This window comes from Dipodomys spectabilis, unplaced genomic scaffold (genome assembly GCF_019054845.1).
Source record: "Dipodomys spectabilis isolate Male_0828 unplaced genomic scaffold, ASM1905484v1 ptg000208l, whole genome shotgun sequence".
NCBI classification, from domain to species: Eukaryota; Metazoa; Chordata; class Mammalia; order Rodentia; family Heteromyidae; genus Dipodomys; species Dipodomys spectabilis.
In genome coordinates this window covers 297,123-307,133 of record NW_024870885.1, presented here as the reverse complement: position 1 = coordinate 307,133, position 10,011 = coordinate 297,123, and the positions used below count along the sequence as shown (strand labels likewise).

General features: G+C 54.0%; 1 protein-coding gene across 1 annotated transcript; it reads right to left on the bottom strand.

Annotated features, from left to right (window-relative positions):
• Window positions 1-3,718: 3,718 nt before the first annotated feature.
• On the bottom strand, window positions 3,719-9,499 carry LOC122122413 (ketosamine-3-kinase). Its single transcript, XM_042696576.1, has 6 exons — window positions 9,318-9,499; window positions 8,336-8,487; window positions 7,610-7,701; window positions 6,512-6,594; window positions 5,025-5,147; window positions 3,719-4,798 (listed from the first exon to the last, which is right to left on the bottom strand). Exons 1-6 carry the CDS (start codon window positions 9,456-9,458, stop codon window positions 4,460-4,462), a joined length of 930 nt encoding a protein of 309 aa, XP_042552510.1. The 5' UTR covers window positions 9,459-9,499; the 3' UTR covers window positions 3,719-4,459.
• Between the last annotated feature and the right edge of the window lie 512 nt (window positions 9,500-10,011).

Below are 10,011 nucleotides of genomic sequence, written 5' to 3'. Positions count from 1 at the left end.
AGGGGACCTGCGGCTCTGTTCCTCCAGAAACATCCTCTCTGTGAAGCAGACACCCACTGCAGAGCCGAGGTCTCGTGGTCAGGTCGACATTTCTGTGAGGTTTTAATGCGGGGCTCGCCTCCTGCAGGGACAGCTGCTGGCCTAGGGGAGGTGTGGGCAGTGGGCACTGCCTGCCCTAACTCAGAACTGGCCCAGGGTGAGTCCCTGGCAGGAGGGATGGACCTGGGCAAGCAGGAGACACCCCTGTGACCCAGGCATCCCCAAGTATGAAAGCCAGGTTTCCAGAGCAAGCAAACAGCCAGGGTTCAGGAGAACCAGCAGACACAAAAGGCTTTTCTGACCTGGCTTGAAGCCAAGCACTACCATTTTCACCTCCTCTAACTGGGCAATTCTCCAAAGCCGTGCCGAGGAAGGCACCTGTTGGGAGACGGGGTAAGGCTGATACAGAAGCCAGAGAGGATGGCTGTCTGTGAAGCGGGCACTGTCACCTGCCACTCTCCTCTTCCAGGCCAGGCCTGCCTTTACACCTTGCTATACAGTGCTCAGGACAGGCGACTCCGGTCCTTGGCGCCTGACTGACAGCTGGTTTGTCAGGGATTCCGCAGCTCCATTGCTCACCAGCTCATTTTGCTGCTGACACAGTTGAGACAGAGGCTGCTAGCTGGTGACATGAGCTAGCAGCTGGCTGAGCTATTCAGGGTCAAAGCCTGATTGCACAGCACCCTTGAATTTTTCTTCACAGTTTATGACCATCTGTGATTGATTACACAGGGAGGTACAGAGCCTTGCAGGCCTTCGGGTTTCAGTAGGAGAGGCATGAATTGAAGAATAGGAAAGCCTTTATTTTGGAGCTAACAAGAACTGTTTAAGATTCAGGGTCAGGGCAGTTATGTGATAACTTATTAAAATAGCAGTAAGGTGAATTTTATGGTGTATGAATTGTAACACTATTTGTGTCCAATGTGTGCCTGTCTGAGGCTTGAATTTGAATTCAGCCAGATTGCTTTCCTTGAGCTTTTTTTTTTTTTGGTCCACCGTGGGGCTTGAACTCTGGGCACTGTCCCTCAGCTCTTCAGCTCAAGGCTAGCACTTTATCACTTGAGCCACAGCTCCACTTCCAGTTTTCTGAGTGGTTCATTGGAGATAAGAGTCTCTTGGACTTTCCTGCCTGGGCTGCTTTGAACCGCGATCCTCAGATCTCAGCCTCCTGAATAGCTAGGATGACAGGCGTGAGCCGCCAGCGCCCGGCTTGAGCTTTTGTGCTCAAGGGTTAAGACTACCACTTGAGTCACAGCTCTACTTTCAGCTGTGTGTGTGTGTATATGGTTAATTGGACAAAGGAGTCTCAGCTCAGGCTGGGAAGGTGGCTCAGTGGTGAGTGCTTGCCTAGCAGGCATGAAGCCCTGGGTTCAGTTCCTCAGTACAACATAAACAGAAAAAGCCAGAAGTGGCACTGTGGCTCAAGTGGTAAAGTGCTAGCATTGAGCAAAAGCTAAGAGACAGTGCCCAGGCCCTGAGATCAAGCCCCAGGATTGACAAAAAAAAAAAAAAGTCTCAGGCTGGGCACCGGTGGCTCACACCTATAATCCTAGCTACTCAGGAGGCTGAGATCTGAGGACTGTGGTTCAAAGCCAGCCTGGGCAGGAAAGTCTGTGAGACTCTTATCTCCAATAAACCACCTGAAAAGTAGAAGTGGCGCTGTGGCTCAAGCGGTAGAGCGCTCACCTTGAGCTGAAGAGCTGAGGGACAGTGCCCAAGCCCAGAGTTCAAGCCCCATGACCAACTAAAAAAAAAGTCTGAGCTCAGGATGACTTCAAACCATGATCCTCAGAACTCAGCCTCCTGAGTAGCTAGTATTATAGGTGTGAGCCACCAGCACCCAGTCCTAAGTTCAAGCTCTAGGACTGGCACAAAGGGGGAGGGGGTTAGGGATGTAGAAATGCCTAGCATAGGTGAAACCCTAGGTTCAAACCCCAGTACAAAAGAAAGACAAAAAAAAATTATGCCTCCAAATAAATCCTTCCTTGGGACTGGGAAGGTGGCTCAGTGGTAGAGTGCTTGCCTCACATGCATGAGGCCCAGGGTTCAATTCCTCAGTACCACAAAAGCAGGAGAAAAAAAAAAAAATAACAACCTTCCTTACACTACTTCTTGCAGCTCAGCCAGTCTAGAACATAGTATGGTGCCATGTTGAGAAGCGTGTCCGCAGGCAACATGTACAGGTCTTCATGGAATGGAGCCTCACACAGGTCTCAAAGTTAACACATTTGGGGCTGGGAAGGTGGCTCAGTGGTAGAGCGCTTGCCTTGCATCCCTAAGGCCCTGGGTTCGATTCCTCAGCACCACATAAGCAAAAAAAAAAAGCTGGAAGTGGTGCTGTGGCTCAAGTAGTAGAGCGCTCGCCTTGAGCTGAAGAGCTGAGGGAGAGCGCCCAGGCCCAGAGTTCAGGCCCCCAAAAAAAAGCTATAACTGGAAACATGGATCAAGTGGTAGAGAGCTAGCCACAAACAAAAAAGTTGATAGTGTCAGGCCTTGAGTACCAGCCCCAGTGATGACACAAATACACACACAAACCTAGAGGAATGGCTCAAATGCTAGTGCTTACTTAACAGGACCATACCTTGGAGTTCAACGCCCCATATTGCAAAAACGTTTAAAAAGCTGGCAAACTCTACAGCTGCATACCAGTGGCTCACACCTGAAATCCTAGCCACTCAAAGCCAGCTTGGGAAGAATTATCTCCAATTATCTCAAAGTGGTAGAGCACTAGCCTTGAGCAAAAAAAAAAAAAATTCTCGAGACAGCTCTCAGACCCTGAGTTCAAGCCCCATGACTGACAAAATACAACCTACCTACCTCAGTATGTGTTCTCTGAGGCTGTGTCAGTGTTGACGGTGCTCTCCTTACACTCACTGAGGTCATCACCTGAGCCTCAGTTCGGCCACCCTGTTGGGGTGAGTTTTCCCTTGTTATCAATGAGAACCACTTTGGCCTCCACTCTGATCCACATACTGCTGTGCTGACAGATACATGGTTATCCATTTCCCCAGGGTCAGAGCACGAAAGCTAAAACCTTGGTTACATGGTCTAGGCACGACTAGGTCTGAACTCGAATCCTAACTTCTTCCAAGTCTTCTTTCTCCTCCGACTAAAGCTGCTCAGTAGCATCAGTCTGACTTCTGTTGAGGGGCCTGATCTGTCATACATAAACAAGAAAAAAGTCCAGGCACCAGTGGCTCATGCCTGTAATCCTAGCTACTCAGGAGGCTGAGATCTGAGGATCATGGTTCAAAGCCAGCCCAGGCAGGAAAGACCATGAGACTCTTATCTCCAATGAGCCACCAGAAAACAGCCCCCATACTAAGTTCAGGCCCCCACAACTGACAAAAAACAAAAACCAAGTTGTATCTATGTACTATGTATCTATGTACTACAGAATTTCTGAGTAAACAGCTAAAATGTTTAGTGAGGGGCTGGGAAGGTGGCTCAGTGGTAGAGTGCTTGCCTTGCATGCATGAGGTCCTGGGTTTGATTCCTCAGCACCACAAAGCAGAAAAAGCTGGAAGTGGCGCTGTGGCTCAAGTGGTAGAGCGCTCGCCTTGAGCTGAAGAGCTGAGGGACAGCGCCCAGGCCCAGAGTTCAGGCCCCAAAACCAAACAAAAAATAAATATAAATAAATAATAAAATGTTGAATTGCTAAATGGGAAGCATAGGCATATTTATCAATGAAATCACTGAGAGTTTAATAAAGTTTTTGGACAAAGTGATTTAGTAGCAGCAAGGTCACTCATGAAATTTCTTATTCTTTTAATACTAACGGAGAGAAAACAAAACTATTTCAATGCTCATTTTGCAGTTTTAAAGGAATGCCTGACAATTTATTAAGCTCTAGTGAGCATGCAAGTTGGGGCAATACAGAAATAACCCAAGGCTCTTATTCATCCAATTTACCCAAAGGCTTGCGGTGCGGGCAGTTCCCCACCCTGCCTGCAGAAGCCTGGGGAAACGATGGACAGACAAGGAATGTGCTTGACTGTGGAGCTGACCATTACTCACAACTTCTAGTAAGACAGTTCCATATGGACTTGTCTTAATGCTTTATAAAGCGCCAGAGCCACCCAGAGATGACGCTGGACTGAGGGGCAGGAAGTGGGTGGGCCCTGGCTACTTTCCTGTACACTGGACGCCCACACCGTCACTCGGCTCTCTACCTTTGAAGCAGAGCGTGGACAGTGTGGCCTTAAGCAGCCAAGAACCTAACAAGGTGAACCACATCAGGGTGGTTCCTCAGATTCACACACTTTACAAGGCTCAAGGCAAAGCCACTGCCTGATCTTCCACAAATCCAGCCATGTGGCAAACAGGCAGGAGACCGGTCCTGACCAGACTGGTCCCAGTGTGGTAGGCCTGGCTCTGAGGCGTGGCACACTCGAAACCCCTCGTCCAGAGGAAAGACAGCTCATTTGATGAGATTCCGCATGATGTTTAGGGAGGACCCTCTATACCCCGATCCAAAATGGTTCCAGTGGTTCAGGTAGTGAAAGAGCTGATACAACTTCAGGCGCTTCTCAAATCCAGGGGCCTTGGGAATTTTGCTGTGATAGGCCGAGTAGAAGGAGCCGCTGAAGCCACCGAACATGCCAGCTATAGCCAGCTCATATTCTGAGTGGCCGTAGAAAGAAGCTGGGTCAAAAATGATGGGCCCAGAAGAATCTTCTGCTACATTCCCTCCCCAGAGGTCTCCGTGAAGCAAGGCCGGCGTGATCTCCAGATCACGGAACAGGTCAGGGATCTTCAGCTGCAGGGAGAAGGCAGAGATTTAGCAAAGCCACAGATGCACGCAGAGATGGAGATGTTCTAAGCACGGCTCAGACACGCCTAGCTTAGGAGGGGTTAGGGGACACTGACAGCACCCCTTTTCCTGTTCAGAGCCAGGCTCAGAGGAGCGGTCAGCCTTGGTGCCTCTTTACACTGAGCCACGTGAGGCGTGTACTGGACTGGGCCGCAGCAGGAGCCTGCCTCACCTGCAGAGCAGACCAGAGCTCCAGGGCCTCCCGGTCCCCAGACTCCTTCTCCACCATTTCCAGCTGGGGCTGAATGCGCTGCCGAGCATAGAACACAACCCAGTCCTTCTGCCAGTCATTCACCTGCACAAGTGACAACAAAGGACAGAGTTCACCAGGGAAAAGCGAGCTCCAAGGAAGCTCGAATCCCTGCAAGCCTCCCAAAGTGGAAAGACGCCAGGAGCTGAGAGGTGAGGGGCCAGGCAGCAGCTTCGGGCCGCTGAGGTCAGGACCCCTCCCAGGAGCAGTGGGAGGCAGAGCCCAGGCAGGACCTGCTCTGGGGCCAAGACTGAGAGCACCGGCACATTTCCTCTCAATTATCCTCCACAGAAACAGAGCTGACAGACTGCCCTACCCGTGGCTCAGGTCTACCTCATGGCCCTGTCCAGAGAAGAACCTTGAGAAAAGCCATACAGAACCTTGTTCCAGAAGATGCCCAGAATGGCTGCCTAGAGCATGAGCACTGACGGTGCTCACAGGGAAGGCACGAGCAGAGCAGCCCACAGAACAGGACGTGACCCGGAGGACGCAGGACCCCACACACAAGCGTGTGCACGCGCGTGTGTATGCACACGGGCAGTGCTGCTGACGTGCCCGGAAGTGGACCGGACCAGAAGGCACCACTGAGGACCCCAAGGCAGGTTTGCAGATAACCCCCTCCGACATGTGCCTGCCAGGAACCCCTAGAACTTTCCTCAATTCCTCAGCCTACCCTCTGAAAGCACTGTCCCACCCACCCCACAGCAAGCAGAACTCCCATCAAAGCCAACCTTAAAACCATAAGCCTGCTTGGTGTGGGCGGCTCACGCCTGTCATCCTAGCTACCTAGGAGGCTGAGATCTGAGGACCACTTCCCTGTCCAGGCAGGGAAGTCCGTGAGATTCTTCTTATTGCCAATTAACCACCAAAAAAGCTGTAAGTGGCGCTGTGGTTCAAGTGGTAGAGCTCTAGCCTTGAGTAAAAAAGCTCAGGGACAGCGCCCAGGCCCTGGCATGAAAAAACCCCAAACCATCCCAGAAACCATCTTGCATCACTGCTGAGCTGGTCTGCCAGAGGGACTAGGCCAGGACTCCATACTAAAACACTCGGGTGTTCAAGTTCTTACACACAGTGGTATCTAGAATTTGCATAGAACTCATTAATCATCTCTAGTTATGATACTTAATAATATAACGTATTAAGCATCTGCTATACTGCATTGTTTAAGAATAATGACAAGGGCTGAGAAGGTGGCTCAGTGGTACAGCGCTTGCCTTGCATGCATGAGGCCCTGGGTTTGATTCCTCAGCACCACATAAGCAGAAAAAGCCAGAAATGGCACTGTGCTCAAGTGATAGAGCCGAAGAGCTGAGGGACAGCGCCCAGGCCAGCGTTCAAGACCCACGACCAAAAAAAAGCCACGACATACAGTATTGCACAGGAAAAGGAAAGGGTACTTTCTTTCTCACCTGGGGAAGATAGCCACAGCATGTCACCACATCAAACCCAAACTGGTCCACAAATTGCTGGTCCACCTGCTCTCCTCCTTTCCCTGGCACACCAAAAGGAAAAGGGAAAGATCACAGTTAGTTTCCTTGTGCCAGGAGACCCTGGGCTCCCATTCGTGGAGCTCAGAGATGCACCGAAGCCTGACCTCAGCTGGGAGGTGGAGGGGACACCTCATGTCCTACCCAGAGACAAAAAAGGGCCTTGGTCTCCACTAACTCTCTGGTTACTCAGAACAGAAACTCCTTGGGCAGACTTAACAACCAAAGACGCCAGCTCTCAGAGCAGACAACAGTGTACTGAGGAGAAAAAAAAAAAAAGATGACTTTTCTTTAGAGAAGAAAAAAAAAATGGACCTCTTAATCCATCAAGAAAGAACAGTTCTCGGTAGTGACATGGCCTACAAAGTGGATATTAGCTTTGAAATGGTTTCGATCCTATGCAGTTGCTCAAACTCAGACAATCCCAGCACTGGACTCCATGCAGTCTGGAAGTGTGCTGGGGCCTCTCAGTCTGCCCTCACAGGGCCAGGGCCCGCAGCCTTCCAGGCCAGCATCAGCAGCTCAGTCCAGCAGAGTCAGCACAGGGAGACCTGTGGATTACCAACTGTCAGAGATGAAAACAGTGGGAAATTCCCACAGTATAACAACACACTAAACTCTAGCTAGGTCAGACTTGAGGGCTGACTTTGCAAGTCTCAGGAACGGAACTGGAGGTGTGTCAAGTGGTAGAATGCCAGCTGTGAGCAAACCCAGTCTCAAGAATGACACGTACTTAGAATACACAGTGCTTAAAAGGACTCACTTTGTTCAGAAAGCCAGAAAACCTCCAGCCTCTCCGCAGAGTGAGAGGGGAAAGCAAGGGTAATGCTATGAAGTTCCAAGTCCAACAGTGACTTCCTGTCTTCCAAGTACGTTTACAACACATCAGCCACATCCATGGTGCTCACTGAACTGCTCTAGAACGTTCTGGCATCATTACAGATCTGACTATCAGATCACCAAACACTTGGCTGTGTGTCCTCCTCCAGGGGGGTCTCCTACAATCCATCCAGCCCTTACCCACAGTGCTTCCCTCCTTCAGGAGTCTCTCGCCTCGCTTCTTGTTCTCGAGGTGTAGATCTGCAAGCTGGGTTCCAAGTTTAGCAGCATGACTATAAAACCAAAACACAACACATGACACCCAAAAGGCAGAGCCACATCTATACGAAAGAGCTCAAGGAACACAAAGCTTGTGAACATTTTAAGGACAGTCCGTTTTTAATCAAGAGGGGATGAAGGGCGCAGATTATCTGACACACCTTTCTCCAGCCTTATCTGAATTTGCACCCCACCCTCCATCACCGTGTTTGGAGATCCCTCTCTTCTGCCTTTGGCTACCAGTGAATCACACTGCCCGTTCTGCAGAACCATTATATATGGAGTCAAGGCTCTCAGTGACATTCTTCAAAAGCCCAACTGAGTGCTGATGGCTCATACCTACAATCTCAGTGTCCCGAGAGCTGAGAATCATGGTTCAAACCCAACCCAGGCAGGAAAGTCTTTGAGACTCATCTCTAACTAACCACCAGAAAGCAGAAGTGGAGCTGTGGCTCAAGTAGTACAGCACTAGTCTTGAGCAAAAAAAATTCAGGGACAGCGGCCAGGCCCTGAGTTCAAGCCCCAGGACCAGTACACACACAAAAATAATAATTGTGGTCCCAAGTACAAGCTTTAGGAACAAAGGAGCCACAGGAACCACACAGAGGAACAAGTCCCCTTAACCAGAGGGGATTCGTCAAAACACACCTGCTCAGAGACCGCATGTCCAAATGCTCCATCACCAGCACACTCCCTCCTCCAGGGGCATCCAGAACTCTGATGGGCCTGGGCACCTTCACGGTGCCTGTCTTCAGAATGGCGGCCAAGCTTGCCAGCTCCCCTTCAAACATTCTTCTGGCCTGTCAGAAAGGTGCCAGAGGCCAGGGCTGGGTCTGGGCCGGGGCCTGGGGCCTGGGCTGGGCTGGGGCTGGGCCGGGCCAGGGCCTGGGGCCTGGGGCCTGGGTCTGGGCCTGGGCTGGGGGCTGGGCCTGGGCCGCGGGGCTTGGGGCCTGGGGCCTGGGTCTGGGCCTGGGCTGGGGGCTGGGCTGGGCCTGGGCCGGGCCGGGGCCTGAGGCCCGTCCTCCCCGACCATAGGACAGTCAGAAAGGTGCCAGAGGCCGGAGCTGGGCCCGTCCCCCCCTCCAGGATAACTGAAGAGGCGGGCCCTTTCTTTCCCTCCAGGCGCTGTCTCCCGCAAGGCGGCCAGCGGGAAGGCTCCTCTGGGGTAGTCAGGGAACCGCACCCGCGCGGGGCGGAGCTGGGCCCCCGGCCCCAGCCCTGACCGCGACCCCAGCCCTGACCCCAGGCCTGACTCCGACCCCAGCCCTGACCCCAGGCCTGACTCCGACCCCGGCCCTGACCCCAGGCCTGACCCCGACCCCAGCCCTGACCCCAGGCCTGACTCCGACCCCAGCCCTGACCCCAGGCCTGACCCCGGCCCTGACCCCAGGCCTGACTCCGACCCCGGCCCTGACCCCAGGCCTGACTCCGACCCCAGGCCTGACCCCAGGCCTGACTCCGACCCCAGGCCTGACTCCGACCCCGGCCCTGACCCCAGGCCTGACGACCCCAGGCCTAACTCCGACCCCGGCCCTGACCCCAGGCCTGACCCCAGGCCTGACGACCCCAGGCCTAACTCCGACCCCGGCCCTGACCCCAGGCCTGACCCCGGCCCCGGCAACGCCCCTACCCCCGCCTTGGAGTTCATTTTCACGAACACCCGTCCTCGGTCGGTGTCGTAACTCTGGCCCTGGTTGATGCACCCGCCTCCCGAGTGCCCCGTGGCCTTGACCGAGCCGCAGCCCAGCTCGCGCCGCAGCAGCTCCTCCATGTTCCCGCGGGGCCGCGCGCCGCCGCGGACGGGCGGCAGACGCGGCGGCCGCGGCTGGGCGGGGCCGGCGCAGGCTCGGACGGAGATTGGGTGGTGATCGGGAAGGGGCGTGACCTTGCTGCGGAGATCATCGCGGGGATTGGGTGAGGGGCGCCCCGCCCGCCGCGGGCCCGCTCGGGGATTGGGTGACGCGTGGGGCGGGTCCTCTCGGGACGGGTGGGCGGGGAGAAGGGCGGGGCGCGAGCTGGAGGCCTGGAGCGCAGCCCTCGGCCCTCCCCCGTTCCCCGCCCCCCTCCCCCCTCCCCCCCCTCCCTCTCCCCCATTGATCACCCGCCCGCGGCGGCCCACCCGAGCTGCTCTGCAGGCTGAGACCTGGGGATCACAGTTCGAAGCCAGCCGGGGCAAGAAAGTCCGTGAGACTCTCATCGCCAAAGCTGTGGTTCAAGTGGTAGAGTGCTCGCTTGAGCAGAGCTGGGGACAGCGCCTGGGCCTGAGTGTGCACAAGCGCGCGTGCGCGCACACACGCGCACACACCCGGACGGGAGAAGGATGA

What these genes read in the sequence shown, in the direction of transcription:
- LOC122122413 (XM_042696576.1), bottom strand. Translation starts at nt 9,458, where the DNA reads ATGGAGGAGCTGCTGCGGCGCGAGCTGGGCTGCGGCTCGGTCAAGGCC. An exon ending in AAATGAACTCCAAGGCGGGG is followed by an intron (nt 8,488 to 9,317) that starts GTAGGGGCGTTG and finishes CCTTTCTGACAG; the next exon opens with GCCAGAAGAATGTTTGAAGG. An exon ending in GAAGGAGGGAAGCACTGTGG is followed by an intron (nt 6,595 to 7,609) that starts GTAAGGGCTGGA and finishes TTGGTGTGCCAG; the next exon opens with GGAAAGGAGGAGAGCAGGTG.